The sequence below is a fragment of the Crocodylus siamensis genome, chromosome 1 (assembly GCF_052110815.1).
Source record: "Crocodylus siamensis isolate JL-2025a chromosome 1, ASM5211081v1, whole genome shotgun sequence".
Taxonomy (NCBI): Eukaryota; Metazoa; Chordata; order Crocodylia; family Crocodylidae; genus Crocodylus; species Crocodylus siamensis.
The window spans coordinates 415,989,765-416,015,439 of NC_143395.1; the positions used below are offsets into that span (position 1 = coordinate 415,989,765).

General features: G+C 41.4%; 1 protein-coding gene across 4 annotated transcripts in view; it reads right to left on the reverse strand.

The window, feature by feature from the left end:
- FCHSD2 (FCH and double SH3 domains 2) overlaps positions 1 to 25,675 on the reverse strand; it is a 247,700-nt gene that overhangs the window by 107,856 nt on the left and 114,169 nt on the right. For all 4 annotated transcript variants that reach the window (XM_090030771.1, XM_090030773.1, XM_090030772.1 and 1 more), the window contains exons 4-6: positions 8,644 to 8,720; positions 6,710 to 6,854; positions 948 to 1,081 (exon numbers count right to left, since the gene is read on the reverse strand). In XM_090030771.1, the coding sequence (XP_089886897.1) occupies positions 948 to 1,081; positions 6,710 to 6,854; positions 8,644 to 8,720 (356 nt within the window). The remainder of the gene's footprint in view (positions 1 to 947; positions 1,082 to 6,709; positions 6,855 to 8,643; positions 8,721 to 25,675) is intronic.

The following is a 25,675-nucleotide window of genomic DNA, read 5'->3' on the forward strand; positions in this document are numbered from 1 at the left end:
ATGCAGCACCTAGACTGCCAGTTGGACAGGCCTGGCCTAGGACAAATCAGCCCCATCTTCCACGCACAACCATCATACAAATAACTGAATGATTAATAATACTCGAGCACAGAACTAAACCAAAGAAAAGATGCATTCCGAATCAAAATAAGATGTTCTGCCCTCCACTTGACAGATACCAGACAAGTAGGGGGTGGTAGTGATATCACTTCTTTCTTCTACCCATAAGGCAGAGCCCCAAACGGGAAGTCTCACACAGTGATGATTATCATGTTCTGGAATGATCCAGCAAAAACATGGTATATATACACAGCACATGTGTATATAGGTAGTACATATATACACCACGAGTAGGGCTCCACACGGATAATCCTCAGAGTTTTGAGGGCAGCAGGTTTGGCCCAGTGCTCCATTTGCAAGGAGGGGCCAGAAAGTACAAATCCATCAGACAGGGTATACTTAAAGGATGAGTTTACTTAGAATAGATAAGCTATACTGGAAATTAGTATATGACAAAAGTAATTTACAACTCTCATGATTTATGAGACTAGCTGTAAGAGTACATCCTAATAATTGTGTGCTTTTTCTTATTCTCTAGGCTGGTATATATTTTACTAATGCTTCCCGTTTCAAACCAATACGTTTGAAAAAGTACTTTCATCGTAATGATTAACAGTGATACAAAACCTTAAATAACATGGAAAAATATTTAAGTTCTCCATTTCCAATTAAACACAAAAAATACTCAAATATCAAGGAAGATATATTCGTGAATTGATAAAGAAAATAGATGACATAAAAGAGAAACAAACTTGAAATAGAGCTTATTTCAGAATTGATCCCACTCCTAAAAAAAATAATAAATCAAGTACAATCATTAATTTTGGTACAAAGTTGTTTTAGAGCCATATAATGATTTAGAGATATGTTATTAAAAAAAAACATACTTGGCCTCGATATCAGCTTTTTCCCGCACTGCTTGAGCCATCTGTTCAGTCTCAAAATACTTCTTTTTGCCCTTAGCTAAATCTTTTACTGTCTCATGTAATTCAGCTTGAATCTTTGTCAACTGGTCCACACACTGCAAACAGAATGTGAAAAAGCAGCATTATTTTTTTTACATCCAATTAATAATATAATTATTATCACTGTTTATTAAATCTTGCATATAGCTACATGCTCTCAAAATATCTCCAGGTCAACCAATGGTCCATTCTTTCTTAACTTAACCAGAACAAAGAACTAACGTTCTCCTACTTTTTCTTTTTTGTTAATCTCAACGACTCTTTAACTTTTAAATTAACTAAACTCGACATGTAAAGGTTAGACATGTAAGATCTGAAAACGCTTCATGGGACATTTAGTTACAATAATCCAAACACACTTTGGCATCTGGGTAGAGGGGATATAGAAGATGACTTACAGACTGGGGGGGGCCTTGCAAGAAAATAAGAATGGAACTTTCATTTTTGCAGTTTTAGACATCACAGCAAGCACACCCGACTAGGAATGAGCACCCAAAAGATGGAGCTAAACTAAGTTTAAGCAACTGTTGCATACAATCTGAACTTTAAAATGGTCATTGAAAGACATTTAACACCCTCACCATGCATCCTTGCTTAAAAAGCAACTAACTTTTATTTCAATTACACACAGTAATATAAAAGTGTTTAGCCATAAGAGCCAGTGCAGAATATACAGTGGATGCAATTTCCTGTCTACTAGAAAACACAGTACAGCAACTTCCTTCTAAATGTTAGCACAAAACATAGTAGTAAACACCTGCAAAATTTGGAAATTCCCTTTTCCCCCATAAAATTAAAAACTCTCTCTGAATCCATGAAAGAGTTGCTAACTACTACTTAAAATGTTTTTTCTCCTTTAAGTTGCATGTAAAGAGCTTCTGCATCAGAAATTAGTGCCAAGCACAAAGGCTACATTCTCTAACATTAATTCACATCTGTTAATACAGACGTGAGAATAACTACATCTGTTTTCATGAACAGGATATAATCAGATTCATAATGTACATATTAATTGGCCAGAACAGAGTCTGGAGAAAGAGCAGGAAAAAAATTATTAAACCAAATAAAAAAAAAATCCCTTCCCCATCCATCAGAATGAATATGAATCATCACTGGCCAGAATTATACTGTGCTTAGTGAATCAGGTTTATGAAATCTGTAACTGTTCAAATCTGGGCTACGAAATTTTTGCACAGAAATAATACAATATACACAGATTCAGGTTCAGGTTCCCAGACGTCAATTAGGGTCTTTTCAATTATTTCAGTTCTTATATACACCATCCCACAAGAAAATAAAAGTACCACACATACATGAGATTACAGCTGATTATACACACGTCATTCTTTGAATACTTAAAAAATAAAGATCTGAATTAATGCCTTAATACTGTATTTAAACAAGCTTAAAATGTATTTTTCATTTTTTGCATTCGAATTATTTCTACATTTCCGTTTTCACAACAGTCCATTGTGTAAGTATATACTTCCCTTCATAAGTGTAGTATATACTTCCCTTCATAAGTGTTATAGTACAGTGAAGTAACATTGAAGTTTTATTTCACATAAGTGGGGACAAAACAGTTTCCAGTAACCATTTAAAAACATATTCCAAAGTGACCTATACACTCTTCCAAATGTTTTGTTAAAAATTGTATTTGGATACAGGACTTTAAGGTTAAAAGGCACTTTTATCCTACTGTCATTTTTCTGTTTCCCTCTCTGTCCCTCTAATCATGGCAGCTTTCCCTTGCAGTGCTTTGAAAGTGAATTTACTTGCAGGCTAATGTCTATAGTACATGCAGGTGCAGGGGGAAAAAAGTTTATTGATGCAATAGAAATTGTCAGCAGTCACACAAATCCCAAGTTATATACAATGCTTTCTTCAAAAAACTGCAGCATTTTGACAGCATGAAAACAGATTTTTAATTTCTCTTTTCAGGAAAAGAAGTCCAGCTCACACTAAACAATCTGAGACTTCCTCCTGGCTAAAAGAAATACAAAACTTTCTCTCAATTCATATGAAAATCCTGCCACACATTTGCAGACCAACAAAGTATAGGGCAGACTGTATTTACATACATACCGCACTCAAATTCTCCCCCAAAATCAGCCCTCCAAAATTGACACATTTGTCTACCAGGCACCAGCAGTGGCATTTCTATTCCGGCAGCTAAAGGAATTAGTTGACTTAATGGCTCATTGGTCTTCGCACCACAGGGGTTAATTCCTTTATAATACCTTTGATATTCCACTAACCAAGCCAATCTCTTTGAGAAATTCTTCAGCCTGACAGCTACTCCTGGTCTCTCTCTCTCCTCCTATTCCATAGCCCTGGAGGCTCTTTTCAGCTCTTTTTAAAAATCATAGTCTCACCCATGTGGACCACTCTTCAGCAACAGATCGGGTTTCAGTGTTTCGTTAAGCAGGAAAGGGAGGGTAAGCAAAGTGAAGATTAGGTGTAGTCCCTGCTCTAGGCAGGCACAACTTTGGGAAAAAATCTTCTTCAATCTGCCTTTTCAAAATCAAGGGGCCTATCTTATTTGGGGAAACTGGCATGTGAGAAAATACAGGAGTAGCATAAGTCTGATAAGGACTTTGGGAAATGCTCAGTGTGAGAATATTGAACCAGTGAAAAGATACAGAGCAGTAGAAAGGACTAGGTTGGCAGAGTTCCTAATAGTTACTTTAATGTTCCTGGGGTTTCACTGCAATACTACGAAGTGATTTGGTCCCTAGAGCCTTACATGAGCACCTTGACTGCAACTGCTTAAATCAAAATAAGTTAAAATTGACAGTTTTAACCTCCGTCCACTTTTTTTTTTTCTTAGTAAAACCACACAGGTGGAAGTGCTTTAAAACTGTTTTTGGGTGGGGGGTTTGGTGGGAAGGATTAGGGCTACAAAGTTTTTACTTTTTTTTTTTTTTTTCTGATTTTAATACATTTTTTAACTTCATTTTTCAGGAATCCTGGAGAAGTTCTTTGAAGCGGCCTGGAAGATGCATAAGGGAATGTAAAGATTGTATTATTGGTGTTCTCTCTCAGATGTCTCGACAGTCACGCAGTCGGCATCCGAGACCATCATGCCAAGGGTTTTCATGAAATCAACCAAACTAACTATATCCTGTTAGATGAAAAGTTCTAGTTACAGTGTCATTTCAAATATGCAAAATTTTGCTTCAAGTTGGAAACACACGTCCCTACTCCAGTCTCACCACAGCAGTGCCTTTTATACCCATATGCCCTTTCAGTTTTCTACAGCTGGGGTAGGCAACCTCCTGGCACGGGTGCCAGAGTGTGACACTCGAAGGTATTTTGCTTGGCACGTGTGCTTCTGGGTGGATGGCAGGGAAGGTACTGGGGCTACATGGAAACAACAAGGATTGGGCTGCCAGGGGCTGGTGGCTTCCTTGCCACCAGCCCCTGGCATACCAACATCTTACAAGTGGAAGTTGAAGGTGTTTTTGGCACTCTGACCAAAAAAGTTGCCAACCCCTGTTCTACACTCCACTTTCTGATTGTTATATTTTGCAAAGTAACTTGTATTTAAAATTGCCAAGAACTGCTCCAACTTATCATGAACAAGTCTAAAAAAGAAAAGAAGAAGTCGGGGCTGCAGGGTCACGGCTACGGAGAGTTGGGAGCACCTCATCTTAAATGCCACTTCATCAGTAATGAGTTTAGAAAAAGTTGCCATTTCAAACAGAAATTCTATTTAAGCCAAATGGCCGGCAACCTTCGCAAGCCATGTGTTGGAACAACCGGGATCCAGTCTGATGCGGGCAGTGGGGGGCTTTACCTGTGTTTGCATCAGGGCTGGGCAGCTGAGAGCTGCACCCATGCCACCACCACTTCTCCCCACCTGTGCTCCCTGGCTGTGGTGTGGGCACAGCTTTTAGGTTGGGCCTGGGCAACTACAAGCTTTGTTTACCTCCCACCCCATGGCTGCAGCACAGGCACAGCTGGAAGCCACACAGCCTTAGCACAGCAAACCACTGGCTGGAAGTTGTGTCTATGCTACACCTGTGGGAAGAAGAGAATGGGGAGGAGTGGCAGTCTGGGGGGCAGTCCCAGCTACCTCCCTGGTCTGGCTGTGAACAAGGAGCATGGGGCACTTGTACCTGGGGGAAGCAACATCCCAGCTGAGACTCACCGAGGCAAATCACTGAGGTGGCAGAACAGTGGTTTTAACTGGGATAAAAAAGCTGACCCTAACAAGTTGAGCACCGCTGGTCTGGAATGCGTAGCATGATGCACTTCCTAAGGGCATCTGGATGCATTTTATTTCACTTCTACAAGTGATGGTACCTTGTTTCTCTTGCTCGCTTCCTATAGCATACGGGGGGGGGGGGGAATTTAATGGGTACTTTGTGGCTGCGGTCAGGACATGTGGCCATAATGAGTGCCTTTTGAGACAAAACTGCTGCCAGTGAATGGACTCAATTACCTTTCAGTCTTATATTGCTAAATTAAACCTGACAATGGCTATCTAATTGTTTGCTACAGAACAAAACAAAGAAAGAGCTTACCGTTCTTTTTCCTCTGAAGCGACAATACTTTGTTAACCAACTTTTTGAGCTAGCAGCAGTATTTTGCTCAGCTGCAATGTGTGTTCAAACACCACTTCCTCAGCATCACCTTATACTCTAGCCCTGCCCTCAAAAAAGCTTTGCTTTAGTTGAGCTGTGTATTATTACAGACAAAAACGGTCTTTAAGAAAACCCTCCCAATTTGTTCAGTGCAACACTGGGATTTGAATTGTGTACTCTCCTTAAAATGTTACTCAAACTACAGTATCATCCCCCAGCTCCACTGAAATCTGTAAAAAGCTCCCTTTCATAATACAAAACCCACTCAAACACAAAAACACATTCAGCCTTTTATGAACAACCGTGTATTCAAATGTTTTACTGTAGTTCTTAAAAAGCAGAGTCCAACATTAAACCATTTTCAATGCCTATTCCAAGACAAATTACTTATAGTGTAATAAACTAAAAAATTTGTTTTAAATTTAATTTCTCCCTCAGTTGTAACAGCTGTGCAGTAACAATTAATGCCAGACTTTCTCTGATGCTGGACTCCTAGACAGCTGTGGGAGATACTTTTCAGGATATAGATGAGCCATCTCTCCCTTTCCACATATTTAGAGACTACACGTGGCATTCCTTCAGATTTAAAATGCGTGATGATTTAAAAAGCAAAGCCTATTTACCACAAGCTCAAATCTGGAAAAAATCAACACCTTTTCCAAAACAGGTTACTTCTAGTATATTCATGCAATCACAGAACCGATTCTGCCCAACTCAAAAGCATGAAATTAGGTTTGCAAATTGTGTTTTACGTTCTTTAGTGTGCAACTCCCTTTTGGAATTTAATGCTATTAAAACCAGAATTTCATTCTGGAAAATTCAGCCCAGTGACATGAATAACTGGTTCAAAACAAACTAGTACAGTGCACAAAGAATGCATAAGAAAAGGTGGAAGGCTAGGTAGAACCTGTAAAGTTATTTCTACCGCACTACAAATCATGCAAAAGTGTTAGCGGCTGGAAGGGACCCCTCGAGATCATCAGGTCCAGGTCCCCTGTGCTTGGGCAGGAAAGACCGCAGAAGGTTGAGTGTGGCTGAAGATGAAAAGACCATTACTCTAAATGAAGAGTACAAAGGGGAAAACAGTGATGATACCTTTCTCAGTTGCTGTTCCTTGAAGCATCTTACTGTCCTGGCAGGTTCAGAAATTAAGTTTTTATAGTTTTCACAGATATTGAGCCGGGATTGGGCCACCTGCATTGTGCCTTCTAGAAATGATTTCCAAACGGAGTACATGCTCCTAAAAATCAAGACACCCAAAGGTTACAGGAAGGAGTAAAGGGAGAACAGAATATTTTTACTTTTACTACTACTAATCATTAACACAGCAATGTTGGCATTGTTTTACAGGAGTAGCAGTAACCAAAAAAATCCACCTTCATGCTGAAAGTCTATGAAAAAATCTCTGGTTTAACACTTCATTGTGGTTTCTAAAAACTAGGGCAGCAAAAAACATTCTGATTGATATATATATATATGGTCACAATAGCTCACCATACAGCAAGCAATCTGTTTCAGCCTTAAGCTCCACAAGAAAAAAAAAAAAAAATCAGATTTTTATACAACTGAAGAAACAGAATCCTTTCTGCTGATCTGCCAAGTCATTCCAGGTCTATAAAAATTTAAAATGGGAGTTCTATAAAAACTCAAGACTTACCCTCTATTGTCTGTTTTACGACTCTTAACTTGTTCAAAATGCATTTAATTGGATCTACTACAATACATGAAGGAATCCCTGATAAACTAAGAGGTAAAGGACATTATTAATTTGAAAAATAAAGTAATTTCTGTAGGCATATGCAGCACTGCCAACACCTAACATGATCATGAGCAACTTTGCAATCATGTAAACGGCCACAGGACTCAGCAATTGTGCTGAAGCAGCCCGCAGTTTCATCCAACAGCTGCTAGAGGCCACTGTGCCTCTTGTGCTGGAGGTGGCAGTTGTAGCAACCACCCACAGTACCAGTGCATCTGCACTACCAGTCCTGGAGCCAGGGCCTTGGAATAGGACAGCTGTGTAGCCCTTGGTGAACTTAGCAGGACTAGCCTCCACCACCATCACAATCCAAGATGGGCAAGTTAATATGAAGTTGGTCCCCACCCCTACTGTCTGGCAATGCAGAGCGTGGCAAAGCCCAGCAAGGAGAAATCAAGGTGTGTGACCACTACAGACAGGCAAGTAAGGGAAAGACCTGGGAAATGTGGAGGAGTGGCAAAGAGCAGATGCACAAAAGGAGAAAGGCAGCAACATGGGGACTTGGGGAGCAGGCAGATGTCCAAGGGGTATTTGCACTATATTCAGTATGCATTTATGTTTAAATATTGAACTTGTGCTTGTCTTGCTCACACTGGGGTTGACCAGGACAAGCTGAAAATCTAAAAGATAATCCAATAAATACAAATTTGTTCTTATTTAAAACAAGATTCGCAATTTCGGGTGTTCCAAACAAGTCTATTTGGCCTTCTGAGGATAGGAACACTTAGGATTATTATAAAGCCCATATAAAAACATATTAAAAAATATCAAATATTCAGGAGGTTCTATTCAAGTGGGAATGGACTCTGTGGAACTGAACCATGGCTGCTTTGACGTTATAATTCATCTTCCTTACTGATACAACTCATTTCATAAACACATTTTCTCTTGTTGGACCTTGCTCTTATGTATGACATATACTAACCTCAAACATCACTTTAGTTTCCTACCATTTCCTTACCCATCAAATTAAACCTGTACAATAAAAATACACGACCCGTCACAAAGCCATTAAATGTCTGGGCAGCGGTTTTGCAAGTTGGTTTATATTTGCTCCTCATCCCCTTTAGACTATAAAAGTACTTCATTTGTCAATTTAAAACTATTTCAGGACTTCAGATAAACAAAGCTTCGTGTCATCTGGAAATGGTGAGGCAAAATACAATTACATTTCAATTGCAGAAGAGAAGGTTCTTCATTGTGAGACAGAATAATTACACAGATTGGTAATGAAAGGAGAGCTATTTAAAACCCCGAATCATTAAATTACCTATAATCACTTCGCTCATCAGGTTTTATTCCAAGCCAATCCTTCTTTAAGTATTGACTAGCCAACTTCTGAATTCCCTATTAAAAGAAAGAGGAAGATGATGTTAAAAATAAACACAAAGGTGTAATATAAAAAAGGAGTTTGTTTCACTGTAATATCAAAGACAAAAGAAGCTACCCCAGACACTACAGAATTCATAAACGAATGCAGTCAATACAAGACTTCTTACATTTTTTGCTTTATGTTAGTATGTGCTGATTTACTTCATTTGGTTACAGTTACTACTACTGTTTTGCTTTCCTTTAATCTACAGTGTAAGTTACGGATAAAATCTTTACATATAAACCCCCCTAATTTTACAAATAATTTGGCTGCATGCAACTTTCCTGGGTAGTCTCTTTGAAATCATCAAAACTACTTGCATGGATGATGCTCTTCAAGTGAATGCCGAGAGGACTGGAACCCTGGGGGCCATGTACAGACGTTCAAAAAGCTTGAGGTGCAATCGACCTAAGTTACGTGGCTTTCCATTAGGAGCAGAGTTTATGCCTTGGTGGGGTGGGGGGCAAATCTTAGACTGGATTTCACCATTTTTAAACCAGTCTGTGTGTTCCAAATTTTTGCCTCGTTAGGGGTATAGACTGGTTTTGCGTGCTGAACTTCTGTCCTGTTACGGGTATAGACCAGTTTCCGATCACTTATGCTAGTAAAAGGGTAATGGCTGTGTATCTGGCCTAAATGTCTAAAGCAAGGCATCTGAATCCACCTTTTGCTATCTTATGATACAGATCAATTTTCAGAGCTGCTGAGCACCTAACATAAAACCATGTAACTGACAGAAGATGATGGTTTTTCAGAAGCAATGGACAACCCTGGAAACTTATGCAGATGCTTAAATAAGGATTCAGACCCAACCTTTATAAATTTAGACACTGAAATTTGGGAAAAACAAGTTACTTCTATGTACTAATGTACATTCCCAATTTCTTTGTAGACAAAGGAGAAGTAGTGAGAATATTCTAATTTGAAGAACATGCTAGACAAAGTAGCAGCAAGTAACAAACTAAGTTCAGAAGTTCTCTGTTGTAATTATTACAATAATTTATAGAAAGCAACAGACAGTACCTTAATATTACAACATGGAATGAAAAAGACTTTCAATTTAAAACTCTGTTGTAAACACAGTGCTTTAATTAGGGTTCAGCTCTGTGAGCGGCTGAATGCCCTTATCTTTCACTACAGTTCAAAGGAACTGGGGGAGGTGCTCAGCTCCTCACAGAATTAGGCCTTTGACCTATCAAAATATCGAGTGAAAAATTGAGATTACTTTCAAGCAGTTATGGGTTTTCTGGGTTTTTACTTCGTTCAGTACTGAAAACCAGCTAGCATAGTTGCATTTTTAGTGTTGCAGACTGGTTTGCAAACATTGCAGGGGATCAGAATAGAGGGAGGCAGCTGCTGAGATGGTTCTCCCTACAAGCATGCCATGCCTCAGCTGTTACAGGAACATGCCACGATACATTCACAAACTGAAGGCCACTGGCAACTAAAGCGGCAACCAACGCACACATCAACTCTGCTAGGATATGCCCACGGTGTATATAGTAAATCTACATTTTAAAGGGGCAAAACTTCCAGCAGCACCTCACATAGCATGATAAAGATCAAATTAATAAGCATTAAGAAAGTTAAAATGAACAGCACCATTAAGAGAAAACTTGCAACTCTTGCAAGTAACCTATACACAAGTTAAAAGGGCAAGAAATAGCTGCAGTGGAGATGCAAAGTTATTGTCCTTGATTATTCTGCTTGCAGATCCATCTTTGCTAATGGTGCAGTCCAATTCCGTTACCAGAGACCAGGGCGGGGTTTACTGATTTCTAAACTGAGCGAAAGCGATGTGGACAGGAATGAACCCAGTCTGAATGTAGAGCTCTCCACCAGCTCCGAGAGTCATTTTTAAGGGCGTAAGCACTCTTTACATCACTTAGGAAAAGCACTTATCAGTTCAAATAAATATAACTCTATATGCATTTCATATATAAAAAAAAATCCAGTGCTGCAAGCAACTCTACTATTTTCCGTTAGAGCAGTACAGTAGGTTTGCATTCCTATTGCAGAAGACACATTCACTATGTGGTGTAAGAACCTCCTTGTTCTTTTCTCAATGACACTTGCTGTTTTGCCTCTCAAAAGATCATCAAAACAAAGAATACCACTGTTCAGCTCAAGCTGGGAAATCTACTGATTGCTTAACCTTTGGCCCAGTTCGACTTAGCGTGCAGCCTAGGAGCGTGCTCAGTGCTTGCTCATAGGTTACTCTGCATCTGTCTCTTAATGGGAGGAGTTGAGACGTTAACATCTAAATTGAAGAACAGTAATCAAGGTGCATGATAACAGATGTTTATTCAGAGTTCTTCAATTTAAAAATTATTTGTCAGGTGGTTTCCAGAAGGATTTATCGTTTCCTATATAGTTTTAAGAGAGGAAGATGGAGCTTCACAAAATAATGAGATATTCTACTAGGAAGAGTTTGCAGGGTAAGGGCCTGACTCAAAGTCTGTTAACATCAATAAAAGAGATCTACTAAGTTTCAACAAGCTCTTATCAAGCCCTAAGTAAATTGAGATCATTAAATTACACTCATAATCCTATGCCTCAAAGACATCATCTGGAACATTTCTATTAGCAAAGACCTGAAAAACAGAGAATGAGGATTGAGACGCTACAGCGGTAGGTGCCAAACGTACACATATTCAGCAAAGACAGTTCCAGGTTCAAGTACAGTGCAATGAGAAAAATGTCAAAGCAAATGTTATGAAAGTACAGTAATTACAACTGTCCATGCTCATAAGAAAACATTCTGAAACTAGTATATCAAGAACAAGAAAGCCATTCAGAAAATGAAAAATGACTGTCCTTCAGAAAGCTGACTGCCAGCAGTGCTAGAGTGATGTTGTAGTCATGATAATCCGGAAATATACAACAGGCGAGGATTTTTGTAGGCAGTATTTTTCCTGGACCAATCCCATGGGTGGGGTAGACTTAGACAAGTTGTCTAAGTCTACCCCAAACATTCGGTCAGGCCCATAAAGGTCAGTCACAAAACACCTGTCTACTACACATTAGATATTTAGGGAGTAATTCACAAAAACCTGCCTAACTCACTGAAGCACCAAGAATATCTAGATGTCTAAACGGAGTGGGGAGATGTCAGGCATTTTAATTAGAGCGGCTCTGAGAGCTGCTCTAATTAAAGCAGCCAGAGCATCTCATGTATCAGCATCCCCACGCACTTCAAAATGGTGGCGGGGGCGCTTTATCTAAAACTCATTGAATAAGCTTTAGTTAAAGCACCTTTGCTGGCATTTTGAAGCGTGGGGATGCTGACACACAAGACTCAAAGGCTGGTTGGAGCATGGTTATTACCACGCCCCAGCAGACTTGATGAATCGAGTCTGCTCTGACCCGCTGGAATTCCAGCACACTGGAGCAGGTTCCTGGCTTGTGTACAGGCACCCCAAGTTCTCTGGTGAAAACAAACTTCAGTGCCTACATTTCAGCTACTGCACATGCCCAGGTGCACTGCCATCTTGAGTGAACTGAGCATCTAGGCCTTTGTCCTTCTAAATCTGTTTCACATTCACAAACTAAGTCCCCTGATAGACCGCATCTTGTAAGAATACCCAACTCTGACAGACAGCAATGCATTCAACACGGTCACAAGCTGGCAGAGGGTAGATTCAGACTAGACATCAGGAGGCGCGACTTCACGGTCAGGGCGGCTAGGGTCTGGAACCAACTTCCAAGGGAAGTGGTGCTGGCCCCTACCCTGGGGGTCTTTAAGAGGAGGCTAGATGAACACCTTGCTGGGGTCATTTGACCCCAGTACTCTTTCCTGCCACGGCAGGGGGTCGGACTCGATGATCTGCTTAGGTCCCTTCCGACCCTAGAAACTATGAAACACACGTGACTATCTCCATTGGAAAATGAAGTGTTCAGAGAACTTATGCAAAAAACCGGAAATCTGGGTTGTAGCCTAGCTTGGCCTGGGGAGGACACCTATAGCTCCTGCATGCCAGGAGACTGCCCTTACTGTTAGGCACAGGCTAAGGGCAGCCTCTATGCCACCTGTTAAGGATGGATCCTCAAGCAAAGCGGAATGCAAGAATCATGAAACAAGAAAGACAGCAAAAAAGAGGAGCCAAACTCTACAGCCTAATAAAAAAGGGCACTGTCTTGGGAAGGAGAGAAGATCTCTGATCTCAGCTTCCAATTTTATTTATACAGCGACCAGGACCTAGGATTCCCGCCCTCCCTGTATGTGTATGAAGTAGGCATTTAATCTACCTTGGACTGAGATGCCAGAGCCGTCACCACTATCTGACTTTCCATGTTCCCTTATCTGAAGAATTAAGTAGACTTACTTCAATGTTCTACCAAGAGATTAAGGCTGGTCTTTTGTTACAAAATGTGTAGGCAAAATGAAAGTGCTTGAAGAACATTTTCCCTAATACCAATAAAAGGTGGACATTCATCAGATTTTTAGGTACTGACTAAAAAGAAACAGAGTGGGAAAAAATTATGTGGACCAGGCATCATAAATGTAAGTGATGATAGCATACACAATGATCCCCAGGCCTTTACCATGTAAGAGGGTAAGGACTCTTGAGGCATGCAACCCTTGAGCGGCAGCCAGAGTCCATCCACATTATCTATTCAGTTTCTGAAAGTACTTACTAACGGGGAAATTTTCACCCTTTGTTTTCAGCATCACAAATAAGATCTTTCTCTCTGCTCTGAGATATTTTATCTCCGCTTCCCATCTTCAGTACAGAACTTCCCTGGGCTACAATGCCAAATTGTATTAAAAATTATTGTTTTCTCTGCTATAGTGAGTGTTTCATGAAAGATGCACCTGAAAAGGGACTGAATTGAAAGAGAAGTAAAAGGCAGCACTGAATACTATACCAGTTCAGTAAGTCCCAGAACACAACGAGCCACAGCTAATTCCATCTCTTGCTGCAAGAAAATGGACCAAACAATCCTCACGATGGGAGGGAGCTGATGAATGGTAGAAAGAGTATGGACAGAGTATAGGTCACTGGGCAACATGCTAGAGTTGAGTCGTGGCAGACAAGGAGGCCATGTATATAGCAGATGTCACAGCCATTTAAGTGTAAAATGCTTTCCTTTACCATATCTTTTTGGATGGGGGTGGCAGTAGAGCTTCTGGTAAAGAGAGGGGTTTCTGATACTGGAACACAAATGACAGTGCTTGTCTTTCAAAATGGCAGTACCCATATCAATAGTGAAGTCTCTAGGATTCATTTACTTTAATTAGATTGAATCTACTGTTATACTCGGAACTTGCTTCTTTGTGGGAAAGTTCTTCAGACAGAAATTCACTTGAGAATCCAAAAGTATTTAAACAAGGAAAAAAAAAAAAAAGGACAACACCTGCCAGTGAGAAAACATGCCAGGACATCATACTTCCAAAACAAGGTCTTTTGCTGTCTCTCATTCCCCAGGAGGGTATTTTAGGAATTGAAACCTCAGTCCCCAAACTGGAATGGGTAACAATCAATCAAAGTTTAGCAGTTTGCAACGCAGATGCCACAGTACAATTTCCTATACATTTAAAAACTACAAACTGCCTGTTGCACTACTTTTACATGTTAGATATCATCTCTCCTTCAAATCTGACTGGTCATGTTAATGGTGACAGACATATTAAAAGTACCAAAGACGGATTAAATTGGTTCTGGATGGTTAAACTGACCAAACAACCAGCTTGCATACTTCTTGAGGATAAAGTTCTCTTTCTGATCACTTGTTCCTGACTGCTGCTTGGAAGAGTTTGTGTTGCGTGAGAGTGGCCATATCTGTACATTAAAAAAGGCTTATTAACACCAAGTTAGCTAAAACAGGATGAAAATACACCTTCTAAAGAAGTGGCCAAATCCACATTGGAAAATGCTTTATTTTGAATCTGTGTTGGTAAACAGGTGCTTTTACCACCATACCTTTTTTTCCCTTAGCACAAATACAGCCATGTTGGTAGGGCAATAAACTTTTCCAAGTACAGGTTGTGAAAAAAGGATTAGAAAGAAATGTTTACCTCCAAGAAATATGCAGGCCAGTCAGTTTAGCTGGCTTTCAGGAGAAACCTGAATAGCCTTACATACAAAATGCGAATTTATGGCACCATTCTAAATAGGGGCAAACACTGCTCCTGTGGGGATATGCTGTTTCTATACCTGAGCTTTCCTCTGGGAGAAGCAGGACTATTTCTAATTCCATTCACTTCACTGAACACCAAAGGAAGTTTGAAAGAAAGCTGCAGTCCTCAAAGCTTTCAATTAAGAGCTCTCATTTAAAAGCAACCCTAGAAACACACGGTTGCTTCTCCAGTCAATGATTTAATTTAGTAAAAATACTGCTTAGCAGCCTGCTTTCAGACACAGCCACTGGTTAGATATTTGCTTATAACAGTGGTGTGCAATCTCTGCAACTGTGGGCTGGATAAGCGGCACAGACTAGATCATTTCCATAAACAGGATCCAGTGTGGATTCAGCACGTGGATGTGAGATGTGCACCAACCCGGTGTACTGGATCCGACTGTAGCGTGACCACGTTAGCACGATCTGGCCTGTAGAACTACATCATCCCAAGTACAGGGCTCCTCAGTGGTCTGGAAATTTGGCAGTGGCGGAACGGTGGCAGCATTAACTGCTGTAGCTCTGGGAGCAATTAAAACCGCCACCACACCCCTACTGCCAAATTTCTGGACTCCTGGGGAGCCCCACAGGCTACAGCCAGCCTGCAGACTAGAGGTTGAGTAAAACTGCCTTAAAACAGTCTTTAAATGAAAAATGTCAGTTACCCGGGGACATATGCACTAGACGGAGCTTTAACGCAACAGTGCACTCAAAATGGTATGAGCTATGACATACGGTATTTCATTCCAATGTTGTCTGCCCTTTAAAAAGTAAATTCTGAGATTTACACTACAATAATTCCTGTTATGCTGATTAACTGCAACCTCCCCAACGCCAGAACGATTAAGTAAATATGGTTCTAATTCTATGATAAGCCCAAGCGAAGGGTGGAGAGAAATGGCCACATGCATAAAATAGGCAAAATGTAAACTTGTGCGTATTTCAGAAAGGTACATTCAATGTGAAATTTGTCTAAATACGTCCAAACCACCAAAATATTTGACCTGTTACCAAGAGAATATCATGGGACTCTCCTTAACTTCATAGATTTCATAGATTTCATAGACATCAGGGCTGGAAGGGACCTCGGGAGATCATCGAGTCCAGCCCCCCACCCAAAGGGCAGGAAGTCAGCTGGGGTCATAGGATGCCAGCAAGATAAGCATCCAATTTACTCTTGAAGGTGTTCAATGTAGGTGCTTGAACCACCTCCGCTGGCAGACTGGTCCAGACCTCGGGGGCTCGGACAGTAAAGAAATTCTTCCTTATGTCCAGCCTGAAACGGTCTTGCAGGAGTTTGTGACCGTTCGACCTCGTCATCCCTTGGGGCGCTCTGGTGAACACACGTTCCCCCAGATCCTGGTGGTCACCCCTGATAAACTTATAGGTGGCCATCAGATCACCCCTGAGCCTGTGCTTTTCCAGGCTAAAGAGTCCCGTGGCTCTCAGCCTGTCATCGTAAGATCTGTTTTCCTGACCTCTGATCATGCGCGTGGCTCTCCTCTGGACTCTCTCAAGCTTCTCCCCATCCTTTTTGAATTGTGGAGCCCAAAACTGGATGCAGTACTCCAGCTGCGGCCTCACCAAGGCCGAGTACAAGGGGAGAATGACGTCCCGGGATTTGCTCGAGAAGCATCTACGGATGCACGCCAGCATTTTGGTCGCTTTACTAGCCACAGCATCGCATTGCAGGCTCATGTTCATCTTGTGGTCAATGATGACCCCCAAGTCTCTTTCTTCTGTAGTGCTAACCAACGTAGCACTGCCGAGCCTATAAGGGTGCTGCAGGTTTTTCCTCCCAAGGTGGAGAACCTTGCATTTATCGGTGTTAAACACCATGAGGTTCTCGTCCGCCCATTTGCTGAGCTTGTCCAGGTCAGCCTGGATCACCATCAACTTCTTTTCTTATAATGATATTTTAATTCAATGTCATCCACTCAGAGACTCTGGGGATTAAGACAGAATTGCTTGCTTACAAAATTTCCTACAGCCCCTCTTCACGTGCAAGTAAAGGCACGACTGGATCTAGTGTGCAATCCACACAATCACGTCTCCTGCCAGGCCACACATGCAAGGCAGGAAGTGTGATTGTGGGATTGCGCATTACATCCAATTATGCCTTATCGCTGGTGCAGGGGGAGCCAGGTCCTGGGCTCCCCCTGCTTTGACAAGGAGTCATCCACAGCTGAGAGGCCCCTTTGCTGAGGGGGCTCCCAGCTGATGGGGCCACACGCAGTTGGGACCAAAAGCCCCCACCCCTGACAGGGCTCTGGGTCCTGGTTGCACCACATGGTCAGACATAGCCGGGACCCAAAGTCCTGTGTGGGCCCAGGGGTTTCATGTACCCCTGAGCCTTGGGGATCACGGCAGCCGCAATCCCGAGGGCTCAGGGGTTTTATGCTAAGCATGGTGCGCCCCATCAGCCCAAGGGGCTCCCAGCTTCAGAGCAGTTCCTACTACACATTAATGGTCAATAGTAACCAGCTGTAAAGTTAATGCACACTTCTGAAGTCTAACTTTATAGCTGGTTAGAACTTTTTACCACGTACTAGCTATAGTTTCATAGTTAGTCGGGTCAGAAGGGACCTGAGCAGATCATCAAGTCCAACCCACTGCCCTGGCAGGAAAGAGTACTGGGGTCAAACGACCCCAGCAAGGTGTTAGTCTAGCCTTGTCTTAAAGCCCCGCAGGGTAGGAGCCAGCACCACTTCACTTGGAAGTTGGTTGCAGACCCTAGCCGCCCTCACCGTGAAGTTGCGCCTCCTGATGTCTAGCCTGAATCTCCCCTCTGCCAGCTTGTGACCAACTATTCCTGGTCACTCCCGGTAGTGCTCGGGGGAACACAGCACGCGTTGCTGTCTCAAGGTACCTGCACAATTAACCAGTTAATTGCACTATACCTGTAGTGTACTTTGCACGCGTTGCTTGTCTTAAGGTACCTGCACAATTAACCAGTTAATTGCACTACACCTGTAGTGTACTACACCTGTAATGTGTAGAGGGGGCGGAAGGCAGCTTTGTTAGGTATATTCATTTTCATTATAAGTTGGGACAATGAATCTAAACCTATTTTACCAATTTCACTGATTTTTTTCAGAGGAAGAAAAAAGTCAATATTTTTCCAGTTTTACCCATGGTAACTTGGAGTAAACCACAATAACACCAGAAACAAGCGCAGTTAATTGCCAAAGTCACAATGCTGTATTCAAGCAAGAAGTGTGTATAGTATATACACCACTGTGTATTGCAATTACTTAAGTGGTCTTCTGCTTAAGAAACCACTATCTAATAAACCAGTTAATCAGAATAAACTTAATTCAGAGTTTTAATATGGATAGAGGAGAGGAAGATATAACAAGATGCAACTATAATATTAGACTGCAAGGAAAATCTTCAGGGCAGGAGCTTTTTTCTTTCAATGCATTTATATAAAACAAGACCCTGGTATTACACCGAACAAGGTAATTTTTTATTTATTTATTTATTTTTGCTTTAAAACAGCCTATAAATAATTGCCATATTGAAAAGAACAGGCAGCCAGGTCCCATGCCTGCAGCCAAAAGATGTAAAGACAGCCAGTCACATTTTATGAAAAGTAGTCAATTATGATAGGATTGTATCTCAATTAATATTCTGGCAAACCCTTTCACAAAATCCTTGGGGACAGAAGTATGCATAGTGGCACGTAGAAACCAGTTACACATTATGGGGACAGTCACTGTTTAACAGGCTTTACTTAAAATCACTAAAGCTGGCAGGTCAAATGGACAAATAATTTGATTGCACTTTTACATAATTACGGTATTATCTTGTCTGAATTATGCAAAGTTAAACAACCATTTGTACGCTGCAACAGTCCTTGCTGCCTTTGGGATGATTACAATACGGACTCTGCCATCCATCGAATGCCTTAATCCTTGCTTTGCTCCCACTTCCAAATGCCCCATTCTCTCCTCTGCAGTTGATGAAAGGAAGAGGACAGGCAGAGGTTTAGAAAAAATAAATAAATACAAAGGAAAAAAACAAAGCAGAAACATCTATTTTGCAGCATCTTGCTACTACCGTGCGATCATATAAAACATGCAAGGGGAGAGGGGAAAACAGGACACCGCTGCTCAGACTCTATAAAAGAGAAGACTCGAGCCCTTTTTGAACCATAAAGTAAATGAGAAGAAAATGAGAATGGCTTACAGGCTGCTGCCTCCCTGGAAACATATTCCCTCATTATTCTGTTTCTCATGCAGTCTGGCACTCATGTGTTCCCTTTTCTTGAAGCCAGGAAAAGTTGGATGGGGGGCGGAGGGAGGTGGGGAAGAAAAACAAATGAAAAATTTCCTCACTGGTAAGAAAAATTATCTTGAACCAGATAATGCCAAAGGCCTGTGTGTAATGAGGCTAGCGCTTCTCTGACTAGAATTTAAATTGCAGATTTCTGAGCCCAGCCAGGCCGGTCAGCCTCAGTCTACTGGGGAAATCTGTTTTGCCAAGAATAAGTCTTCCGAGAAAGTTTTTATACCTGGGACATTAAGCAACGTGAACACCATCTTCAGAGGTTACTTGCCCAAATGTAAAGAGAAACAACTGTGCCCGACTGGTTTTACTGATTTCTTTTTGCCCTTCCAAATTTCAAGTTTCGACTGCGCTTGAGTACACATGACAAACAAGCGACTGACATTACAATGCAGGAATGTCATTTTACTATGGCAAGCCCCCGGCACAGATAGCTCAGTCCAAATGTGAAGAACCTTATCTTCACGTTTCAAATTTTCGCCAAGTACAAGACGTGTGGCAATTTGATGGCAAGGGTCAAAGCTTATGTTTCCTGTTACAAGTGAGATAATCAGGAAAAGATCAGAATCCATAATCCTACTAGGTGCAAGGCTAAAGCATTTCCTCTTGACTAACTCACTTAGCCTCTGATCAAACATCAGGCAATTATGAGTCAGAATAACTTCTGTCTTATTTATCTCGGTGCTCTTCTGATCTGTAACAGTGATCCTGAGAAAATTAAACGAAGTAATGAAGACACGCATAAAACAGGTAAGTCTAATTTTATACATTTTTTTTTCAAACCGTTTTAAATCAGCAGCACAGAAATATGCAGCTACTCACCAAGGTCTTCAAAACACTTGAAATTTTATTAAAATCTCTGAAAAACGAGCTGCTGCAAGCTGTTACATTCCATGATACAACCGTCTTTCAACCTGTTTACTGTTCTGCACATATTGCGCAGTCTGAAAAAATCCTTCTAGTCCTTGACGTAATTACAGCATTTTCCATTCCAAACCAAAAGAACATCGCCATATTTCATTTCCTTCAAAATACTGAGGATGAAAGCAATCCCTTACCAAGTCACATACATATACACACATATCTACATGATCGGTCTCTGTTTAAATCTATTACTGTAAGCCACCTTCTTGTGTCTGTGCGTGTGTGTGCATGCGCGCACGCACACACACACACACCATAACAACTGAAGGTGTGTGGGTGTGTACACACACACACCATAACAACTGAAGGTGTGTGGGTGTGTACACACACACAAACACCCTTCAGACATTGTTTCTATATTAGGACATAAAACGTATTTTCTAACTTGTGAAATTCACATTTATATGCCTAAGTTTTACAGTTATTAAATCCCAGGAAAAGTAGTGCAGGGAGGCTGATTATTTATAGGCCTTTAGTGCTCCAATTGGATATATTTTAGAGAGATTTCTAGGACCAGCTATAGACTTAGGTCATGACTGAAGTTGTGAGGGTTGACTCATCATAATATCAGTCTCCGAACCCTGGTCACTGAAGAAGAAAGAGAACATCAGGGTCACTTCTTGTTCGGTAAGGCTATGCATCTATCTGAAGACAACCCAAACCTCCAACAAAACCAAAGATGCATTCTTCTTTGCAAGCTTTCAGGTACAAACACCCGTTGTCAGACTGAGGAGGCACCTGCGGTTGGTGTGTGCCCCTCCTGGATAGAATTAATATTCATTTTTTAAGGTTTATGGTAAGTAATTCCTAAAGTAGAAAAGCCACACCAACTGCAACCAATTCCTGGATGGACTATTTATTCTATCCAGGAAGAGCGCACACCAACTGCAGATGCTTCCTCAGCTTGACGAAGGGTATATGTATTGAAAAGCTTGCAAAGAAGGATTTTTTCCAACTATTTGAGCTGGTCTAATAAAAGATATCAGATTTATCCAAAAAATCTTGTCTGCCTATGTCTTTAGACCAATACTGATACAACCCGTACCTGTAAAGCAAGGGTTCCCAACCTCGTTATGCTGCAGACTGGCAAGCTGCAGACTGGAAGCAGCATGGACCCTCTATAAAAATAGGTTGGCTGCTGGTCCAAAGTACGCCGGTCACTTCTGGACTTCCCGTCTGGCAGCCAACCCTCCTCTGGACCAGCAGCCAACCCTTCGCAGCCTGGTACTGGGCCGTGGCCCAAGGGTTGGGAACTCCTGCCCTAAAGAATGTTTTGTCTCTTTTACTTTAGGATTGCATTACTTACTATAAGCCTTAAAACAGTCAGGTGCCACATTTTAAACAGAAGTACAAGTATATCCCCTCGCCATGCCAGGGACAGGGAATGTGCCCGAGTGACTCTAGGGATGGGAGAGCTCAGTAGAAATGTTTGCAGACTGCTGTAACCCTGGCTGCCAGCCAGTTGTCTAAATGATGCTGAGGCCCAACTGGAGCAGCCCAGACTCGAGAGGTAATTAAGGGCGACTTAAAATTACCTTAGCACTCCTGTTTGAGCGAAAAGCTCTAGACAGACTCTCCGTCATGGACTTTTAAGATCGTGCTGTAGCATGGCTAAAAGATTTGTTTAGTCATGACTGTGCTGTCTTGAGCCCTCCTCCCTTGATGGATGTAATTGCTTGCTAGTGCTATATCAAAAGGTTTGTTAACTTGTCAAAGCATTCCATGGAGCTAACCCAATAAAATATCTTCCATTTGGACAAATCACAATCCACCAAAACCATGCAAAGTAAAGAAGGGTAATAAAAATGCATTTGCGCAACTGCTGTTTAGAGTTACTGGATCCATAGGAGATTAACTATGTTTCAACTACAGAACAAATCTCTTTTTGGCTCATGCTGGGAGTCAGTAATTTTTCTTTCCTTTTTCAGGATCTGAAGCAGGCTGCAATTTGTATGCTGCCATTAATCCAGGACTGCTTTCGTATGCTCAGTTCAGGAGACTGACAAGATTGCTGTGACCTTTTGCTCACGGTTTGGTGACTGTCCCAATAGCTACCTCCTTTAAAGAGCTTAAGTGAACACAATTTGTATTATGAAAAACAAGACACACCTGATCTCCCATGTAAGTGGCTGGTGCTTTCAACCATCTCCACTGTTTTTTGTAAAAGAAATGCCACATCCTTCCTCTCCCTGAGCTCGATTGTTTGCAACTCAAATCTGAAGGCAGACATCAAGACGACTCTGATTAAGACAATAATAACCATATGTCTCTGATTTCAAGTGACTGCGCTTTTGCAGAAATTAATTTATGGGGATTTTTATTTGATGTCATTGTTCTTGAAGCTGTGACAGAACAGGTCATCCATTTTAAAGATCCAATTTGTATCTTAAAAAAAATGTTTTATTTAGCCACAATTTGCTCGCTCGCTGTGTGTATTATAGAGGTAACCATTTTTTTTGACTGAGACTATTATTTGCAGTTCAAGCTTAGTGGTTCATGTTACATGTTTATAAAACACAATGGCATTAGCAGACATTAAAATAGGAGTAAGTTTTCACTACCATTTTTACATCTATAGATTCCTAGATCCACTCGCAGATTTTAAGGCCAAAAGGGACCACTCGATCATCTCTCAGCTTCTGCATAACAAAGACTATAGAATTTCACCCAACTACCCCAGAGCCCAAAAAACTATGTTCAAACTAAAGCCCATCTTCCAAAAAAACCCCATCCTTGTGATTCAGATAACAGATGGAAAACCCATCACTTCCCTCTGAAATTTTTTTCATTGGTTAAATCAGCTCATATTTAAAAAAAATTGTAACTTATTTCTAAATTGAATTTGTTTGGCTTTAATTTTCTCCAAGTGGTTTGCATTATGCTTTCCTCTGGTATTTTAAAGAGCTTTTAGTACCCAACATTTTCTCCACATGGACATACCTGTACACCAGACTCCGATTCTCTCTCAATCTTTTTCTTTTTTTAATCAACTAAACAGATGGAGCTCTATTAGTCTCTTATTGCCAACCTTCAACTAATTTTTGTGGCTCTTGTTCATGTTCTCTTCTCTTTAATTTCTCAGTATTCAATTCAGAAGGCAGACATTAGAATCCTACACAGAATTACAGCATCAGTTTCACTAATGCCATTTATAGGGGTAAAATCCCTTTTCTTAAATCGCTACTTCTCTATTTATTCATCCAAGAATTACATTCACTCTTTTCACCCCAGCATTTCACTGGAAGCGCATCTTCAGGTTCTTTAACGCTGAGACACCTAAACTGTTTCTAGAATCACTGCTTTCCAAAATACAGTCCATCGTTCCTTGGCTACGGCTTTCGTTCTTGATGCCTAGATAGTTAAGTGCATTTGGTTGCATTAAAATATGCAGTTTGAAATATATTCTTGGGAAGGCAGGGCCCATTCAATTACGCTGTATAACTGCCCCTTTCACATTTTTACATACCAACTTCTATATCATCAGATAATTTAGCAGCAGTCATTTTATGTTTACTTCCAGATCATAGATAAAAATCATTGAATTACATTAGACCTTGTTCATAACCCTACAGAAACCCCCTAGAAAACTTCTAGTTGATGATAGTTGTCTGTTAACTTGTTGCGGTCAGTTAACCAGGTCTTAACCCAATTATATTTTCCACTGATGCTGTACCATGCTGCTTTGCTTTAAGGGATAATTTCATGCAGTACCGAATCAAGTGACTTACAAAAACTAAGGAGAATACATTTACACCAGGGATGGGAAAAATGTAGCCTGCAAGGCCATCTATCCAGCCTGTGGGGCCCCTAAAAAATGTAGAGAAGTAATATTTATCTGTCCCTGGATGCCTGTCATGTAGCCCTCAATGGCTTGCTAAAACTCAGTAAGCGGCCTTCCGCCCAAAATAACTGCCCATCCCTCATCTACGCAGTTACTTTTATCAGCCAAATTAGTAATTTAATTAAAAAATTAAAGTCAGGTTTGTATTACAAGACCCATTTACCATATTATTTACTCATATCTTTTAGATCTTTATTAACCGAAACTGTGGCAGTATTTTTATTATTTTCCAGGACAGATTTTATGCAAATCAGCCTAAATTTATGCAGGTCACCTCATTTTTAGTTCTGAATATTGGCACACTAAGCACTTTCCCAGTCTTCTATTTCACCGGCATTTTAATTAAAAAATGAACATCAGTGGACCAATGATCTCCTTGTCCAACTCTTTAAGAATCCTAGGTGCGAGTTATCCAGACCTGTCAATTTAAAAATGTGCATCACTAATAGATGCTGCTGAATATCACCCGCAACTGAGTGTGGATTGGCAAGTGTGCCATCATCCTCACATAAGGCAAGCATCCTGCTTCTTTTCAAATACACAGCAAAAATATTTAATACTTTGGGTTTTTTGTCTCATTAATTACAAGTTTACCATTACCATCTTGTAACGGGCTGAGATTTATGTGGGCAAGAACATTATCTAAACAAATGAGCCTCTTCTGAAAAATCTCCTCTAAAATGAGGTGAGCCTTTTAAAGATATAATTACTTAATTACTGCCTGCCACTCCACTGATTCACCTAAGCCCAAATGGTAAACCTATCTGAACTCCTGGAAGCTCTAACTTTTCAGATTATCTTCAAACTCATTGAATCATAGAAAATGAGGGTTGGAAGGGACCTCAGGTCATCTAGACAGGTGGTTCTCAACCTTTTTCCTACGGGGACCCATTTGCAAATGTTCATGGCCTGTCCCGATCCACACCCCCCTGGCCCTGCTGGTACATGACTCACAGTCCCCAGGGCCCCCAGCCCTGCTGGTGCCCCTCGCTCCCAACCTGCAGCCCCCAGCTGCCCCCATCCCACTTGGGTGGCTGCAGTGGCTTTGGCTCATGCAGCAGGCAGCAAAGCGAGGAGAAGGAAAAGGAGGAGAGGCCTGTGGCAGCCCCTGCCCTAGGCTGCAGCTGCTGAGCCGTGCCAGGCAGCCTGGTCACAGCCCCTTCCACCCCCCACCTGCCCTGCCCCTGCGAGCACCCAGCCCTCGCAGCTCTCCATCACCCCCTCCCCCTACCACTCTGCCCTGCTGCAATCTCAGCGCTTTCCCAGGATCAGCGTTTCTTAAACCATGGCTCATGACCCTCTGAAATCACTTCTGGGTTGCGACCCACAGGTTGAGAAATGCTGATCTAGTCCAACCCCCTGCTCAAAGTAGGACTGTTCCCAGCTATATCATCCCAGCCAAGGTTTTGTCTATCCGGGTCTTCAAAACGTCCGAGGATGGACTTTCCACCACCTCTCTGGGTAACCTGTTCCAGTGTTTTACTACCCTCCTTGTGAGAAAGTTTTTCCTAATATCTAACCTAAATTTCTCTTGCTGCAACTTGAGCCCATTGCTCCTTGTTCTGTCACCTGTCAGCACTGAGAACAGCCCAGCTCCATCCTCTTTGCAACCCCCCTGCAGGGAGTTGAAGGCTGCTATTCAATCCCCCTGTCAGTCTTTTCTCAAGACTAAAGCAGTTCCCTCAGCCCCCACCTCATCAGTCATGTCCCCCAACCCCTGAACCATTTTTGCTGCCCTCCACCTGACTCTCTCCA